The 18,869-nt window shown below is 37.3% G+C and overlaps 1 protein-coding gene across 1 annotated transcript; it reads right to left on the bottom strand.

Annotated features, from left to right (window-relative positions):
• Nucleotides 1–4,325: 4,325 nt before the first annotated feature.
• Nucleotides 4,326–18,557, bottom strand: CLCA4 (chloride channel accessory 4). The gene is made up of 14 exons (XM_068690515.1): nucleotides 18,360–18,557; nucleotides 16,584–16,724; nucleotides 16,208–16,358; nucleotides 15,239–15,356; nucleotides 14,340–14,511; nucleotides 13,570–13,797; nucleotides 12,890–13,114; nucleotides 10,598–10,775; nucleotides 9,436–9,542; nucleotides 8,103–8,327; nucleotides 7,650–7,917; nucleotides 6,816–6,980; nucleotides 5,982–6,203; nucleotides 4,326–5,027 (listed from the first exon to the last, which is right to left on the bottom strand). The coding sequence occupies exons 1-14, from the start codon at nucleotides 18,516–18,518 to the stop codon at nucleotides 4,609–4,611; spliced, it is 2,778 nt and encodes a 925-aa protein (XP_068546616.1). The 5' UTR covers nucleotides 18,519–18,557; the 3' UTR covers nucleotides 4,326–4,608.
• Between the last annotated feature and the right edge of the window lie 312 nt (nucleotides 18,558–18,869).

Here is an 18,869-nt window from a genome sequence, read left to right as displayed (position 1 = left end):
TATTTATATATTTCATATAAGTCAGTCCTAATCTGGATATTTTTCCCCATTTTATCTTACAATAGTATAAGACTAAATTCAGTTATTGGATCACAACGTGGAACTCCATGTTGCCTGAATTCCATAGGTTTTTCGTACTCCTGAAAGACACTACTGAGTTATTCCCTTTCTTGAAATTCTCCTTCTCCATACCCCATAAGCCTGTGATCTAGTGTTCAGGACAAAAACTGCTTAAACTAACATATCTAGTTCAGGCGAGGAGAGCCATACCTTGTGTGCAGACTTTGTTGTGAACTAGATACTGACCTAGAGAGCTCTAAAGGGATATTGAAAGAATGTATGGCATGTAGAGATACACTAGCTAGTTCTGCTAAAATCAGCTGCAAACAGCTGAGGAGTCAGCATGTTTACTTCTTCCACCTGTGCTGGAGGAACAGTATCCCCCTTCAGAAGTGTAGGGTAAACGGCAGGGATTGTCACTTTTAAAAACCCTATGTTCTGACTTTATGGGAGGGTAGTGTTTAAACTTAAGGCTGTGGAGTCAAACATTTAACAAAAATGGCCCCCAAATGCATCCATAGTCAGTTTATATCACAGTGAAAATGCCTTAAAATAAACACATTTTGGTAGTATTTATAATCCCAATAATGTAGAACTCATGCTAGAATTCACATATTCTTAGTTGTACAATATGTTGAGTTACATGGGTCATGTGTGTGTATATGCTATTTCCCTTCCTACTCGTGACTATTCAACTGCAGCATAAATTTGCATAAAAGAGCAATTTTATGAATATTTATTCATATTTTTGTCTTTTTTGAATACAGTTAAACAGCTGGAAATTAAGAGTGAGTACTGGCAGTGTGCTACGAGTCACACCTCTGCAAATCATCAACTAATATTCTGAAGAATAGCAGCAATCCTTGCACCAGACTTGCAAAATATACATGCATGAAAATCTGAAGGTAAATTTAATTTAACATTAATTGATGTAATGTAGTTAAAATATGAAAATAAATAAATAAATAAAAGGAGTAGATTGTGCCATTTTAAAGAAACATGATGATGTTTTCCCTCTGTTTAAAAGTCAAAGCTTATTTTACTAAGATAGGTAAAAGCATGCTTTTGTGTACGAGTCTACAGCTTCTGTGTCAATATTAACAACTGTGAGATTAGTTTGATAATAACTGGGCAAAGATTATAAAATCAGTAGTGCCAGCTGCCTGGCCCCTGTACAATCAGTCTTTCATGAAAAATCCAGGGACTGGATTTGACAGAACCAGTAAGCGGCTGTTCTCAACACCATGCTTCCATCCAGAAACTACAGCTATCTGAATGAGAATTAATGCTCCTTTTCATATTAGTGCCCTCTTCCACTGATCCTCATGACAGCTGTTGCTGTGCTTCTCCTGAGCACGTTGACTGGATTGTACTAGAACTGCATACAGCAACTGGCAAAACATTCAGTAGGCCAAGGTCCTAAAGTTTCTGGACTGTGTCAATCACGTGTTGTTTTTGTGATCTTTGTCCTCGCAGTTTCATACTTCCTGGAGCCATAGTGGGTTAGTTTGATACTCAGGCAAGATAGTAATTTGGTCCCATTGCCCGGTTGTCTATTTTAGAAAAAAAAAAAAAAATACTTGGAAGAAGATTGTACGGAGAATTATATAGGCCAGAACTGACCCGTATGGAAATAGAAATTAAAGTGAAAATGTTAGGGTTTCTTCATTTTACTGTGTAATATTAGTCTTATGGCAGGATATATATTTGCAGCTCTACCCTTTCCCTGCTGATGCCTGTGGGAAAGTCACTTTAACACTTGGTACTACAGTTTTTCCACATGTGGTACAGGAATAATTCAACAAATCTTCTCTGGAAGTCTACTGCTAGAAAAGCTCTGTATAGGAAGCCAAAATTATTTTAAAAGCATTGGGAAGACCATACTTAGGAACAAAGCTGATATGGTTTTGACTTTAACAAGAACATCTTTTCTAGCTAGTCTAAACTTGTGTGGCAGTTGCATCAGGGACTGGTACCCCAACTCATGTAGCTTTAGTGTATACACACAGTTGGTGTAAATTAATAACTGAAATTAGTAAAAACAATCCTACCCTGTCATTTTGCACTTGCTCGGCAGGAAACATGAAAGAGAAAAATTTGTCTGCCCTTTGCGGAGATGTTCTGGGGTGTGCGGAATCCTCAAATACATAAACAAAGATCTTCAGATATTTCCCTATAAAAGGAAGACCCTAATTCAAATGAATGCTTTTCATGCTCTTCTAGCAGGAGCCAGGCTTAAGTACTAAATTCAACCTTGGGTTAATCATATTTGATTGTACTTTCAAATACGCTTTTATATTAAGGTCATAGTATCCCGGAGAGAGATGCTTTATCTAAACATTTTTGGAACATTTGGGAAAACTGGAAGTGTTGGTGGAGCCCACTAGATGTCAGTGTCACCACACGTAATGCAGCTCTGCTCACTAAGCAGGTAGGGTTGGGTGTCTTCGGAGTAACGCGTGGGTTGACCTGGATCACCGAGAGTGTTTATCTTAGGTCTGTCGCATTTTTACATAATGGTAGAAAACAGTTCCAGGAACAGTGCTGCAAACCATTTATTCTGATTGTACGATGTAGTTCCTACCAAAAAACTTATACGCAGTTGTCACAGAAATACTTCAGAGAATGAGAAGACACTTGAGAAGAAACCAGAAGGAGAAACATCTGAAAAAGTGGACATTCGGTGACCTAAAAGCTACTAGGGAGTGATTAAGGAGGTATTGGGGAGGCATTGGGGAGGCAAGGACAATCCCCAGACATGGACTGTATATCTCGAAACAAGACACTGGAACTCATGATAAGGAAGCGGCAGACGGACAGAGAAACAAACGTAAGGACTATAAATCTCAAAACTGGACATTGGAATTCATTATAAAGATACAACAAACGGAAGAATTGGCAACAACCAGCTCTCGCAATTAAGAAACGTGCCAATTCAGCAGATTCCTGACCAAAGGTGAAAAGTACACTGTGAGGAAGACTCGGGGTCTTCCTCCCAAAGACCCCTGCCCACGTCCCAAAGACCCCTGCCCACAATTCTTGGGAGGCTCTACGCAGGCGCAAGGTGCCAAAAGGCTAATTAGCATGAGAAGCGAGGGAAGGCGGGGATAGGTAATGCATATGTATAGGCGCTTGTAGAATATTGATAGATTGTATAAATTCAAGACTGCTTTCTGCTTTGGGTATGCACGATAGGTGGAGAGATCCCCCATGCATCCAGCGCTGCAATAAAGAATATACCACTTAAAGGAATTTTGGTTTTGATCTTTGAATCAGGAGAACAGATATCCTCAAATAGGCCTTTGGTTTCTGACTCTCTTCTCCAAAGGAGTCTCCCTTCTCTAAAATATGACAGCTATTACTGTCTTGATATTAAAAGAAATTGCAACATTTGTTATTTCTTGAGGAAATAGAATTTAAATCTGAAAATATGTCCAGTAATAAGACTCATTAAGAGACAATACTACATAGAGTTACAGAAACCCACACACACACAAAAAAAAAAAGGGCATCTAGGTAAAGAAAAAGCAGAACTTGTGGAAAGTACAGAAGTAGCAAAGGAAAGGTAGAGAAATCTATTAAAATATTACAAAGTTTGTGCTTTCAAAATGTAAATTGTGTTAATAGATACAATTTAGATAGATAATAGAATCATGCTTGTAGATGAAAATACTCATGTTTGCAAGACATGGTGTGTTGACTGGGTAATGCTGGACTGTGAATTATAATGTGAGTGTTGATTTACTGTTTGTTTTTCGTTATTATCAGTACATTTCTCCCAGTAGGCAGAGGTGAAAAAGCACCTGGCAATTAAGAAGCCTGAAGCATTCTCGTTTGAGACGGTTATTACTAATTTGCTACTCAGCAACCTGAGAGAGAGTTGTAGAGATCTCCTGCCTCCCTCCCACACCTTCTCCATTAACAGCTTCTAAGTTACCTCTTGTTATACAATGGTATGTCCTAGCTGCTCCTAAGTTGTAGCTCTGTTTAGTCTCAGAGGAACATTTTCCATGTGCTTCTTTGAATTTACTCTCATTCTGGAAGTATTTATATACTTAACTCTCCTGGGAGGCCTGTAAATATACACTTAACTTTATTTTTTAAATAAACTGCCTGGAAATATATATTTTTGTTCTTGGCTCACTAAATCTAAGTAAAAACTTGTGGACGATACATAGGAAATCTTACTGCACTACTTGAAGATCTTTCTGGCCTCTTTTCCCAACTTTCCTTGACTTATGTGGAACATAAAAATAAGGAACACATTATTTTCCTTTACTTTCTTTATTTAAGACACAAAACAAAACACCACACACTATATTGTAAAGATCTTGCAAGAGAAGAGTTAAGAATTTATATCACATAGAAACAAAGTACATGTACTTGAATTTAAGACATGCTTTTGAAAATCTGCATCTATAATGCAACCAAAAAGAGAGGTACATAAGTGCACTTTTGAATATAAAAATACCTTTTCCTGCTTTAAAATTTATGTATGGCAAAAATTACAGTAAATTCCTTTATTATTGTTTTATTTTACAGATACTGTCATATTCTGATTGCAGGATTCCTTGTTCTCCTTTGTTTTTGTACAATACAGACAGATGAACTTACAATAATACAGACAACTACAACACATCCAGCTACAATTGCCACTATTAGTGTAATGTTAACGCCGCCGCTGCTGCCTCCACCATCTGAAGGCTCAGATGCTTTTGGAGGGATGTACCATGTGGCTTTTGCTATGTTAGATATGTCTGAAGTCAAGCTGTCATTATCAACAGCACGCATGGCGATGTAGATTATGGTACCATTTTCTATTCTCAAATTTTCTGGTTTAAATTTAAATGTTTCTGTGCTTCCAGCTTCCTGAGGTGTGAGATCAGAGGAATTGACAGAAGTAGCATTATCAAATTCATCTTTTAGGACCAGAAGATTTTCACTGCTTTTTATTATGTATTGGACAGCTAGGGAAGAAAAGAACATGCATAACAACAAATTAATATACATGCTTTAATATATCTGCTTGTGGTGATGGTATAGGACTTCTAGAGCTGTTGTTTTTTTGTTGTTGTTGTTGTTGTTTGTTTGTTTTTAAAAACTGCTGCTAATTCCTGTTTTACTACTGACTGTATTGCTCAGCAGCACTGGGGGGTGGGGTGGTGGGAGGAGGTGCTGATTTAGGATTGCTGTTAACCCTTACTTTGCAGCATTTGGTATCTGTTGTTCCCAAATCTGGGAACTCTTTCTTTTCAATAGCCTTAAAAATAGTTTCATCAACACTCTTAGCTCTGTGTGGACTATGCAAAATGCAGTTGAATGAGAAGCTCTGCTGTCCAAACACAAGGTGAAACAGCAATTAAAATATGTGTATACAGAAGAGGTGGGCCTTGCACATAGTCTATATTCTCTCTCACAGCATGAGGCTTTGATACCAAAAACTGGGAAAGACACAGAAAGAATCTCCCATTTGTGTAATGAGAGAACCCGTAGTTACATTGCTATACATGCGTTTGTCTAATTTTGGAGGTTCTGCTGTTTCTGTGTCAAGGTTGTAGCTTTTCAAGACTTGCCCCTCCTCCCTATCTCTTCTTCTTATGAATATCTCTTTCCCTGTTTAGATATTAGAGAAATGTGTTATCAGCTCCATACCAATACAGGATCTTGCTGTATTTTAATTTGCTTTTATATATATATATACAAAACATTCTTACTTTTATAGAATTCTCATATAATATTTTTATAACATTATTTCTTTCTTTTTTTTTATGTGAAAAATTAAGTACAACTAAAGTATCATGCAATAGGGTAACTTTCTGTTTGTTCCATTTTCAAGTGGGACATATGTTTGTTTGGTGGTCTTCAAGGCATGCCTTATCAGACAGAAGGATCCATCACATCACACAAAGTGTCTAACTCACCTTTTCCGATGTCCAAGTCATCTCCTGGAGCTGTCCAAGACAAGATTACTGTTTCATTTTCTATATGAGCATCAAGGTCTGTAACTTTACAGGGTGGTAACTTTACTGTTGGAATGCTATCCAGTACAAGAGAAGTTGTTGAAGTTCTGCTGAAACTTCCCAGCTTGGCTTGGATGTCTTCATCAGCAACTTCAGGTCTTGGAACATTCATCTGAATTTTACCTGTTTGAAAGAATTTTCAGCTTCCACCGTGACAAAACTACAAACTACATTTCTTTTTATTTTTACTGTATCTTATTATCTCTTCTCATCCTATAATTTTTCTTTAGCCTATTCAAATTTAGTAGAAAGTGGGTGAGCTAAAGACAAAAAAATGACTATCAGAAAAACAAGTTGCAGATGTTGGTGAATAATCACTGTAACAAGGTCATTTTTTCCTATCTCTTTCTACATATTTCAGGCTTTAGGGGTATTCCTGTTTTATAGGCCATACAGTGAGGTTTTTAGACTTTTTTATATCAATTCTTCTAAATTTCACTGTGTGTGTATGTGAATATTAAATTGCAACAGCTAACGTATCTTCAGCATTAAGATGAAAAGCACTTAAAAAAAATCCAGAGAATACAAGAGCTATGTTTCCTACTAACATTAACTTGCTTACAAATGTTGCATGTTGAACATATTTACCCCAAAGCCCCATTTAAAAATCTCAAGAAGAATTAAGATCAAATATCATTTTGTGAAACTAAACGATCACATTTGCTTCACTTTTAGACAACCCACCTCCCTGCCTGGAATCATGCGAATAATTGTCTATTTCATAAGAGTTCTTACCATTTTCTATATAACCTGGTACATACAAGGCTCGATTTTGCCTAAGGCCAAGTCTGACAGTTGTATTTCTTCCTTGGGCACTGACTCTCAGACTGTACCTTCCAATGCCTTTTAAAGAAGTAAAGTACCTTGAGTAGACTCCATCATTCTTGACTGTGTCAGCACCTTGGTATAAAATTATTGAGAATTAATATCTAGAACAAAATACCTGCTGTTAAACAGGTTATTTTTGCTATTCATACACGAATATAAAACCTGAACATTATTATGCAGAAAACCTGGCAATGTTTTGATAATGTGGACATCTTTAAAAACAGGCATTGTCCCATTATAATAAACTGAATTTATAATGTATTTTGCTTAAAAGAACCATTTGGTATTGACACCTTTAGGTAATTTTACCTAATTAGGTAAATCTCTTGCTACTATCTGTAACCACCAACTTAATTCTTACTGACCATCTAATAGATAAAACACCTTTAAATTGAAAAACAAAACAAAAACCAGCATAATATAACCTTTGGCCAGGAGTTCATCAAGACAAGGTTCTTTCTCTAAGCGAACTTGTACAGCTGTACCTGACTGACTGCAGTAGATGGTCTGCTGGTGGCATCCAAGCTATTCTAAATCCTAGCAGCAGTACAAGATTAACCTCACAGGTTCAGAAGACAGATGGTGTTTAACACAGGATAACCCATTGAAATCTTATTTATGCACCCTGGTTTAGGGCATAGACATTACTCAGTCCTTAATGGTAAGTCTGAAGAGAACACACAGATTTGTATTCCAAAATGCATAAATGCAAAGGTTTTTACTGTGTATATGGAACCTTACCTGCACCATTATCAAGAAGTTCAAGGCTTACTGGTGCAGCACCATCCTTCTCTATGGTAGCTATCACATTTGCACCAAGAACAGGCAAGAACCCTTGGCTAACCTCTGCATAAACAACAACTGGATTCGGTGCGATGTTTGCCTTCTTCATGTAAGCTACTACGTTCACAGGAGGAACAACAGAAGATGCTGCTCGAGAGGTAACTGTTACTGATACATACTGAGCTGTTGTACCCTCATTTTTAATATAGTAATGCCAATCTCCGACCTGCAAATAAAATACAAAAATATGTTTTAAAAAATGCAAAAAATCTTCATGCTCTAACAGGGTCATTGTTTCCCTTACAAAATAATAGTAAACAACAAACAAAACAATGACCATTAAAGAAAAGTAGTATGCTAGTGTATAGGAAATATTAATTCAGAAAATAAAAGAAAACATTCAGCCTTTACCTCTGCAGTGCCGTTTATACCAAGTCTAGCTGCTTTTGAGTTTAAATTATCTAATGTAAAGTCTGAGCTTCCATACTCTTTTCCATTAGGGTCCCTCAGAAAGAAAAATGGCTTCGTGGCACTCCATGCAATGACGAAGAAAGTGTCATTTCCCACAGTTTTGTCAATGGTCACAGTACTATTAATCCATTCAGAAGATTTAACGTCTATCTGTTTGCTTTCAAGCTGTTAGAGAAATAAAATACATGTCATTGCTATTCAGTAAAGAAGCATTGGAAGCAACTGGAAAATTAAGAGTAATTTGGCATAACTATTGAATGAATAAGAATGCTTTCTGAAGTTTTCTGAAATGACTGCTTGCATAGTAACATTGATTTTAAGTATAAAATTATGGTAAACAGAATAAGTTGCAGTAAGTCCTTCATATCTGTATTTAATTTTATCTAGCTATCCAAAGCATTGTGCCATTAAGTTGTATTTCCACTGTACTTTGTCAGTCCTTCACATTTTTAGAAGAGAGAAAAAAAGTGCCTCCACATATGACTATACAGCTTACAGGTAATAGGAAAGACAGAAATTAAAGTAGAACAGAGTAAAACATATAGAAAAGAGAAGTACACAAGATTTTCTGTATTATAATAATTTTGCATAATTTCCTCACTTTTATATTAAGAATGATAAAGTCTACATTAAGAAAATAGCTTGTCATGAACTTAATTTTGTTTTCTGCTGCTTAGGTGGGGCAGAAGAGTCAATTCAAGGCAATAAAACAATTAAAAAACACCTGCTTTTTAAATCAACATTGATGGATGCTTATAATCTAGCTATCTTTGCAGTGGCATATTTCAGATAAAATGTTTTAATATTATGTTAGAATATTAACAAGGTGATGAATGAGTTGTTAAATTCTGATTAACATTTGGCCCAGTTGAAAAGTCTAAAAGAGTATACATTAAAATGTTACATATGATTTAGTAGAGAAGCCCTATTTTAGCTGTACCTTAATCATTTGGACTAGACTGCTAAAATGCTCTAAAAGTTAACATTTCATATAAGAGTGAACTAAACATCCTGGGAGAGTTCTGCTTGAGCTCTGCTTGCTTTTTTCTATTGAAGTCCCTCAGATCTGGACAAACACGAGAAAAAAAAAAATCTTGATTTGATGGAATAATACATAATTTATTTCACTGTAACTGTAGTGGACCACTAAATATTGTATTTGATCGTATTCCCAAATTGAGCCATTATCAATTAGAAACATTATCATCTAAATTCATTCATTTGTTGATCAACTAGAAACATAGAAGGAAAAAGAAGTTTTTGAAATTCAGACCTGAATAGACTGTTGAGAAATATCTCCACTTCCTGATGTAATCGCACTGAACGCCTCAATTAGTTTACTGGGGAGGACTTCATCTATAGCATAAAGTTGTAAACCTCCTGAAAGATAAGAGTGAAAGATTTAGTAATACTAATTTATGCTCTAAAAATGATAGTTTTTATGTGACTACTAGTACCAAATGTTTTAGTGAAATAGCCAATTTATTAATAAATGAAAAAATGAAATGCATCTTTTTATTAATGCGATAAAACACCTATTATAGTAAATTCATGTAAAAATCTATTTTGGTTTGAGTGATTGAGTCATTTTTATCTCTCATTAACATAGTTTGCCTAAATATCACTCCCTGCAGCAAAACATCACATACAGCATTTTTAGAATTTTCCTAGTACTTCTGGATTTGGAGCCATATCTTAACTCTCTCCTCCCCCCAGTGTCAGGAAGTGACTGCAGTACTGAGCCCTGAAAATGCAGAGTATGTGCATCTCTCAAATAAGAGTGTTTATTCACCAGACTTGTTTGAAGTCAGATTGCTTTTTAGATCTACACTAGGACTCTTCCATAGCATTTTCAGCTACTGTAACATGAAGCAACACCCCTATGTATAGTTTTAAATGGTTGTTTTAGAATTAACTATGTAGCTCCAGCTCAGCTGACAGCTCTGCTGGCTAATGACAAGCACAGTCACAGCATTTACACTAGTTCACTTCAGCTGCAGCAAATGGATAAAATTTTTGTTATGTACATAGCAAAACAAACAAACAACAAACCAAAAGCTTAAAAGTTGAAGAATGCAGAGTGTACTAGTCATTGCATGTTATGCCAGAAATAATATTATAGTAATTGCAGAACACTACTTCTTACACGCTATATGAGAATATCATAATTCCATCTCCTTAATAATATGGTATTATCACGTTATTGTATTTTTAAAATCAAGATAGATATTAACACTAAACTGTGAATATAAAAGAGTTTTGCTTGTTTGCATTAAAAAAGCCCATTATGAAAATCAGATTTTTTTAATTAGACTTGTTTTAAATTTATTACAAGTCAAATGTATTTATTTTTTCCAGACCAAAGAATCACCATGCTTTGGTATCTTCGTACTTCTACATGAATGGCAAAGAAACAGTGTATTTAGAAAATGTACCTGTTATGTTTGAAAATTCTTCTAATTCTTTGGCTGCTGAAGAACCCAGTGCAATGGTATGAATTATTGCTCCACTTTGTTTCACTTCATCCCGGCAAGCTGACATACCTGAATCCTCTCCATCTGTCAGTAGCACAATTTCTGAACCATACGTTACATGGACTTGATTTTTAATAATCTGCATTGAGACAAGAATTTGAGATACGAACTGCAGAATAACTTTTAAACACTAGCATATCCCAGAGCACAAATAACCTATGCATTTAGAAGTACCACGTTAACTTCTAATATTATTGCAATTGAATTTGCAACCTCTACTTGCTTAGATTAGCAAGTGTTAAATTATAAATAAGAAATATTTAAGAGAAGTCCCTTCAAACTGAACTATTCTATTCTATTCAGGGAAGACACTTGCCCCTGGCTGAATATGTCAGAAACATTCTGCCTGCATATGCTTTGCTGTTTTATGGAAGGGATTTTTAAAAATTTGTGTCTGCTGCCTGAAATTATTCATCTTTATTCTCTAAGCAACATTTCAGAGTGAAGAAGGAAAAGTACAAACCCATGAGGATGTCTGTGTTAAGTGAAGGTGGGCTGAAAGTGGTAGGGATTGCCCACCAGGAGGCCTCTGTCTTGGTTGTTACATCCCACTTTGGTTGCTCATCTGTGTTGTGAACCCCTGTCCCAACCCTCCTCTCTGCCCTGGGCTCTCAGCTACCTCAGCAGTCTCATTGTTCTCTGAATAATTTTTGTCTTCCTTCCTGTTTCCTATACATTGCTACTTGTTTTCAGTTTTGCATCTGAATTAATGGCATCTGGGATTTCAAACATTGCCAGCCTAAGAAAGTAAAACAGGCAAACAAATAATAGTGTCTATTCATTACTGTTTCCCATTCTCATGATTTGTATGTGATTTCACAATTTAGGGGCTTGATTCATGACTAGTGAGCCCTAGGAATTAAGAATACCACTACTGCGTATCTTCCCATGTCAACACTTCTTTACTCCATATGCTTATCATGATTCATTAGCCAGATCCCTTGTGTTTTCTCAGTCCACATTTTGCTAGAAAAAAAATAAATCTTGAAGATGTCCGGTATATCGGATGTCCACTGTCATGCTGGTCTGCAAACTTTCCTCTGGGTATACACCCAGCAATGTGACCTGCCTGTGAGTTTGTCCAGGCGTTTCAGAGTTTTGACTGCAGTACTCCATATTTCACAGAATCACCTACATTGGAAGAGATTTCCAAGATCACCTAGTCCAACCTCTGACCTAACACTAACCAGTTCTCCACTAAACCATATCGCTAAGCTCTACACCTAAAAGTCTTTTAAAGACCTCCAGGGATGGTGACTCCATCACTTCCCTGGGCAGCCCATTCCAATGCCTCACAACCCTCTCAGTAAAGAAGTTCTTCATAATATCCAACCTAAGTCTCCCCTGGCACAACTGTAGCCCACTCCCCCTCATCCTGTCACCAGGCACGTGGGAGAATGCACCTCGCTACAGCCTCCTTTCAGGTACCTGTAGAGTGTGATAAGGTCGACTCTGAGCCTCCTCTTTTCTAGGCTGAACAAGCCCAGCTCCCTCAGCCACTCCTCATAAGACTTGTTCTCCAGACCCCTCACCAGCTTCATCGCCCTTCTCTGGACTCTTTTGAGCACCTCGATGTCCTTCTTGTAGCGAGGGGCCCAAAACTGAACACAGTACTTGAGGTGCGGCCTCACCAGAGCTGAGTACAGGGGGATGATCACTTCCCTACACCTGCTGGCCACACTGTTTCTTATACAAGCCAGGATGCCGTTGGCCTTCTTGGCCACCTGAGCACTCTGCTGGTTCATATCCAGCCGACTATGCACCAATTACTCCCAGGTCCTTCTCTGCCAGGCAGCTTTCTAACCACTCATCTCCCAGTCATTTCCTTCCATTACAAGTCATTCAAGTAGAAATAATCTCTTAACTTACTCACTCTTGCATAACCTAAATAGAATAAGCTTTGTACATTTCCAACTAGAGATTCAGTTTTCCGAAATTTGATTATTCTTGAACTTCACTTTGCAATCTGATCTTATTTTTCAATATCCTTTTTCAAACAAGAGCATCACAACCAAATACTTTATATACCAATTTTTCTCCTGATAGATTCAATAATCATAATGTCTTTTTTAGCTCTACCATTACCAAGGAAATCCACATTCAGTGGATTCAGGGGAAAGCTGTTAAGTATGGTTTTTTGCTTTTTCATCATTTTCCATACCTTCTTGGAGATATTTCCACATTGTACTTTACCTGCAGTCCTGTCCGTACACCTGAACAGATATTGGTTCCTCCACCAGCTGTTGTAGGCAATTTGTTAACAAGATTTTGACGTACTGCATCACTGGTTATTTGTTGCAACGGACTTTGTATAGATGCAGAAGAATGAAATGTGACAATTCCAACCCAGGAACCAACTTCAATAATTTGGAGCAGAAATACCTCTGCAGCTTTATAGAGATGTTTGATGCGGTCATACTGTATGTGAAGAGAAACATTTTTAGAATGCAGTCTCCTTTGAAAAGCTTTTACTATGAACAAAATATAGAATATTTTTATGTTGTTTTTAATAAGAATTTTAAAACTATCTGCCACAGGGTAAATATGTACGCTCAGTTCTGAAACAGGAGATGTGTAACATGTTCTGATATAATGAAAGTGTAGCAAACTACAGTTTCCAGGAAATTTGTCACTAGACAAACTCCATCTTCGAATGTTATGACTTCATTCCTAAAAAAGATTTTTGTCCCTCCCCCCCTTTTTTTTTTCTTTGATGATATGGTGGTAATGAAAAAAGGAAATGCCTACAATTCCTTAGGAGTAGGTTAGATGATAGAAAATAGGCTAGACTATAGAAAATATTTTTAATTTGGTAACTTTTTCTGCTTCTTACAATTTTTAATTAAACTTGTTTATAAAATCTGTTTTCTTACCAATGTCATGCTCCCAGAAACATCCAGTACTAATGCGACTGCTCTGTCTTGGGTCTGCAATAGACTGAAGGTAGTCTCGAAAGGGGGTGCAGAACCATTTACAACAGATGAGTTGATAAAATCCTTAGATTCCATTATTACTTCCCATGTGCTTTTGTAGTTGCACATCTTATTCTGCATATTTGGAGCCTCACCATTGTGAGAGTTATTATCACAAAATTCAATCACCTAAAAGGATGGATTGAAACTAATAAGAATTCTGAACCCAACAGTTAGAGCATAAAAGAGTATCTCATTAAAGAATATATGAAGTTTGTGGTGGGCGACACCACAAATTGGTCTTCTTCTCCAACAAACGTCCTGTGTGTCATGGTGCCTGGACAGACAGGATCTTAGAAGAAGATAAAAACTATAAGATTGTTCTTCAAACGAGTGCAATAGAGCTAACTAGCTCCTTTACAGTTATCTTATGGCAAGGCATTTAGCAAGAATGATTCTTTTTTATGCCTGTTGACCAGATTTTCCAAACAAGGAACAAGAAGGTTGCTGAGATTTCAGTACATCTCACCCTTATTGACATGAAACATCTGTCAGATCACTTTCTCTAACTGCTTTGTCTTCTCTTTTGAATAGATTTTATTAGAACTTATAGCATGAACCACGTTCTTTAAAATAGACAGAAGTTAATCAAAGTAACCTAACTGATCATTAATTGACTAGACCCCAAATGTTACTAAACTCTCAGTCCAGAAAAGGCTAGTAATACTTACAGAAGGTAAGCTTTGCATATACATAATAGAAGATTTGTGATTTTGATTTTTATCTGCTACAAATTTACATCCAGCTTCATACAGTTGACCATCATATTTGCAGTCTCTTTCCTCACACTTGCTTCCACTGCAGCTTTGGAACACAGGCTTACCTATGACACCAGCTGAACACCTATGGGAAGATAAGATAGGCAGGGCTGATTAAGAACACATACATAGTCTGCAACAGGTTATTTATTTGAATTTTGATTGCTGTAAGACAAATTGCCATTGACACAGCACTGTACTACACACCACACAAGAACAAAGGTAGATAGTCTCAATGCCTGGAAGAGTCCTCAAACTAATCTAGAAAGGGTTATAATCAGAAAACACTTGTGGTCTTTTGCTGATTAGTTGACAAATTTCTTGTGATGTTCATAGGCTATGAATGAAAGACATTCTGCTAGTAGCTGCAATGCAATAGACTGTACTGGTATGCCTGACCAAGAAAAGCTTGAACTAATTCTCTATGTCCATTCAGTTATTGTTCTCCTTTGTAGAAGCTATTTAAAATCACAGACATTTCAGCAGGGAATTTCAGTGTTGTTAATAACTGCTATTTAACAAAATTATCTTAAATATGTTTATGACAACTGGTGACTAAGTTTACAGTTGCACACAAAGCAAAATATTATCCAGCCTGACCCATAGAACCTGTTACAAAACAGCACTGAAGGCAGCTGCTGCTTTCTGGGTCAGGTAGTCAACAGACAATGCTGAGTCAGTTTCTTTTAATCTTATGAACAGATCACAGAGACTCTACAAAGTACAAGCTCAGCACAGACAACAAGAATATTGCAAACATTATCAAAATGTTTATAAGTGAAATGTAAAAGCAGAAATATGAAAAATGATACCTTGTTGCTTCAACACTTGCTTTTTCAGAATTTGCGGACACATAAAAAGGTGCATCATTATTATATTCGTCGAACACCCCCCAGCGAAGGTGAGCCCACTCATGGACAAAAACTCTACCTGTTGAAAAGCAGTAATATGTGCACATTCAAAATACAACTGTTTAAAACTTACCCAGTATTTTTCTTGCTCTTTTTAACAAACCCAAATAATTCTTATCTCAAGAAATACAAATAAATAAAGAAATAAAAACTGTGAGAGTTAAGCAACAGGAAAAATATTTTTTCAAGAGGTAAATATCATGGAATCACAGAATGGTTTAGGTTAGAAGGGACCTTAAAGACCATCTAGTTCTGCCCCCTTGCCATGGGCAGGGACACTTCCCACTAGACCAGGTTGCTCAAAGCCCCATCCAGCCTGGCCTTGAGTACTTCCAGGGATCCAGAGATTCTCTGGGAAACTTGTTCCAGTGCCTCATCACACTCATAGTACGGAACTTCTCTCTAATATCTAATCTAAATCTACTCTCTGTTAGTTTAAAACTGTTACCTCTTGTCCTACCACTACACTCCCTAACAAAGAGTCCCTCCCCATCTTTCTTGTAGGCCCCCTTTAGGTACTGGAAGACCACTGTAAGGTCTCTCTGGGGCCTTTTCTTCTCAAGGCTGAACAACCCCAACTCCCTTAAGCCTGTCTTCACAGGAGAGGCACTTCAGCCCTCTGATCATCTTCATGGCCTTCCACTAGACCCACACTAACAGGTCCATATTCTTCTTATTCTGCAGGCCCCAGAGCTGAAGACAGCACCCCAGGTGGGATCTCACAAGAGCAGAGTAGAAGGGGTGAATTCGCCAAGTTTTTTTAGTTTTGACAAGCAAACTGGAATACCTAAGTTCACTAGTCACTTTGAAAAATCTTGTCCATTTCATATTAACAATAAAGCAGGTAGTTGCATTAAATAGCAGTATTACCTCTTTCTCCATAAACGTTAACCAAACTGTCATTTAACAGGAAGTTAGGCGTGAAATGGATGTACCGTCCTTTCTCCTTACATCCTTCATACTGCAAGGTATAGGGATCATCTCCATATTTCAGAAAAGGATCTGCTATGATGACATCTGCCTAAAATGGTAAGACCAACAGTGTGGGTGTAGAGAAGGGTTAGGTGATTCTTCCTCAATTAATTTAGTCCAGCAAATATTTTTATCCTACCAGCACTCCCACTACCTCTTATTTTGAGTAAGCACTTAAAGAATTTGTTCTATATTTTGCCATAATTCATAATGTAGACTTATCAGTCTTGCTTTTCTTTGTGGTTCTAATCATACATAGTTCTCTAAATCATACCTTGTTATATGATTCTGTCTTTAATCTTGAATAGTTGCTATTTTTCTTCCATGTTTTAGGAATTATAATTTTTACAGACTTGAAAAAAAATCGATGTTTTGTAGCTTCAAACAAATAATTAGAAGCATCTTTAACCATTCTCTAGAGAGTGAAAGAAAATAAAATATTAATATCAACGTTAGTATTTAAAGTTTGTACATGTGATGAATAATTTACCTTTCTCAAGAAACAGTAGTAAAATAAAGCAGAACTGAGTACATAACAAAAATCACAAAATACTACAGTCTTCACTAAGAAAAGAAGGAATGAAGAAGCCAAGACCCAAGTTGTTGTTCTTGGAATCTCTCAGCAGTTCTGTAACCCTCCTCTTAATCAGAGATAGCAATAAAATGGAGCAATAAAATTGACTTAATGGAGTCAAGTCGTTCAGCTGGAGGCCAGTCACTAGTGGCGTTCCCCAGGGCTCAGTGCTGCATGAAGTTTAACAAGAGCAGGTACTGGATTCTGCACCTGGGAGGGGGAAACCATAGCTGTATGTTCAGACTGGGGTAAAGAGACCAGAGAGCAGCCCTGAAGACAGGGATCTAGGGGTTTTGGTCAATAGCAAGTTGGATATGAGTCACCAGTGTGCCCTGGCAGCCAGAAGGGTCACCGAGCCCTGGGGTGCATCAAGCATGGCATTGCTAGCTGGTTGAGGGAAGGGACTGTCCAGCTCTGCTCTGCCTGGTGCGGCCTCAGGACAAGTACTGTGTGCAGTGTGGGGCACCATAATATAAAAAGGACATAAAACTATTAGAGAATGTTCAAAGGATCACTTCAAAGACAGTGAATGGTCTAGAGTCACTTGTATTGTTCATCCCAGATCAGAGCAGGCTGAGGGGAGTCCTCATGGTGGCCTGAAACTCCCTCACGAGGGGAGCAGAGGGGCAGGCTCTGAGCTCTGCTCTCTGGGGACAGCGACAGAACTCAAGAGAACAGTGTGGACCTGGGACAGGGGAGGCCCAGGTTAGATATTAGGGAAGGGTTCTTCACCGAGAGGATGGTTAGGCACTGGAACAGGCTCCCCAGGGAAGTGGTCATGTCACCAAGCCTGATGGAATTCAAGATGCATTTGGACAACACTCTCATATGTACGGTCTGATTTTGAGGTGGTTGTGTGCAGACCCAGGTGTCGGACTTGATGATCCTTCAGAATTCCTTCCAACTCAGGATATTCTGTGGTTCTATGAACCTGGCCAACATCTTAATCTAGCAGAATTGACCTATTAAGGCATCTAAATGGATTGTAATGAAAGTTAAGCCCAGAAATGCTACTAAACCTAAGCTTTCTCTCTCTCTCTCTCTCTCTCTCTCTCTCTCTTTTTTTTTTTTTTTTTCCCTTCCTTTATCCTTTACATTTTTTTGAAGGAACATCAGGAGGCATGCCAGCTAATGACACCTAATAGTATAATCAAGGAAGTATAATCAGTATAATCAACTCATTCATAGAACATTCTTTAGATAAAGACAATTTGGAAAGCTATTTCAAGGAATTTCATGCTGGCTCCAAACAGGGCTATTACAGCACTGTTTTAGATAATTACTGCTCTTTATAACAGCAATAGATGGCAAGACAAATTAGAAATGACTGATTTACTAACTATGGGATTCATCCATGATTAATTCAAAGCCAAAGAAAAAGTCCTGTTTGTATGAATGGGACTCATGTTACTTTACAAGCAGAAAAAGTCAAGATTTCTCAACTACATCAATGTATGGAAATTGAGATGTTCTTACCTTTGTGTTCAGGATGATGTTGGCATCTTCTGGCACACTGGGATTAATTGCAACAACCAAATCCTCATAGCCAGTCTGATTTAACCACACCATGGAACCATTTACCACATACAGAAGCTGAAAAGACAACAAAAATATCAAACTCCTAAACACCCCCATTATTTCTCCTGTCTCCACACTTAGTATTAGAAAAGGAACAGGTTGTCAGCCTTATTTATACAATCCCCTTTGATGTCAAGAGAGGCGTAACATTTGCAGGAAGACTTTGATCTACATGAGTACAGTGAGAAGTGATTGGTTAAGCTTCAGTTACACGTTAATTTCAGGAAGAAATGCTTCCATCTTAGTGCCACCTAAAAAATAAATTTTACTTCCTTATGCCTTTTCAGATAGCCTGTTATTTTATTTACTTTATGTCAAAATTAGTCAGGGTCCTTTTCTGAGTAAGCAGAAATAATTGTACAAACAAAGCTCTTTGGAATTTAATGAAAAAAATATTTATAGTAGTGC

The sequence above is a fragment of the Anas acuta genome, chromosome 8, assembly GCF_963932015.1.
Source record: "Anas acuta chromosome 8, bAnaAcu1.1, whole genome shotgun sequence".
NCBI classification, from domain to species: domain Eukaryota; kingdom Metazoa; phylum Chordata; class Aves; order Anseriformes; family Anatidae; genus Anas; species Anas acuta.
This window is presented reverse-complemented; position numbering and strand designations above follow the sequence as displayed.

What these genes read in the sequence shown, in the direction of transcription:
- CLCA4 (XM_068690515.1), bottom strand. Translation starts at nt 18,518, where the DNA reads ATGGGGGTGTTTAGGAGTTTGATATTTTTGTTGTCTTTTCAGCTTCTG. An exon ending in ACCAGGTTATATAGAAAATG is followed by an intron (nt 6,204 to 6,815) that starts GTAAGAACTCTT and finishes TCTTTCAAACAG; the next exon opens with GTAAAATTCAGATGAATGTT. An exon ending in TGACTTGGACATCGGAAAAG is followed by an intron (nt 5,028 to 5,981) that starts GTGAGTTAGACA and finishes TTTCTTCCCTAG; the next exon opens with CTGTCCAATACATAATAAAA.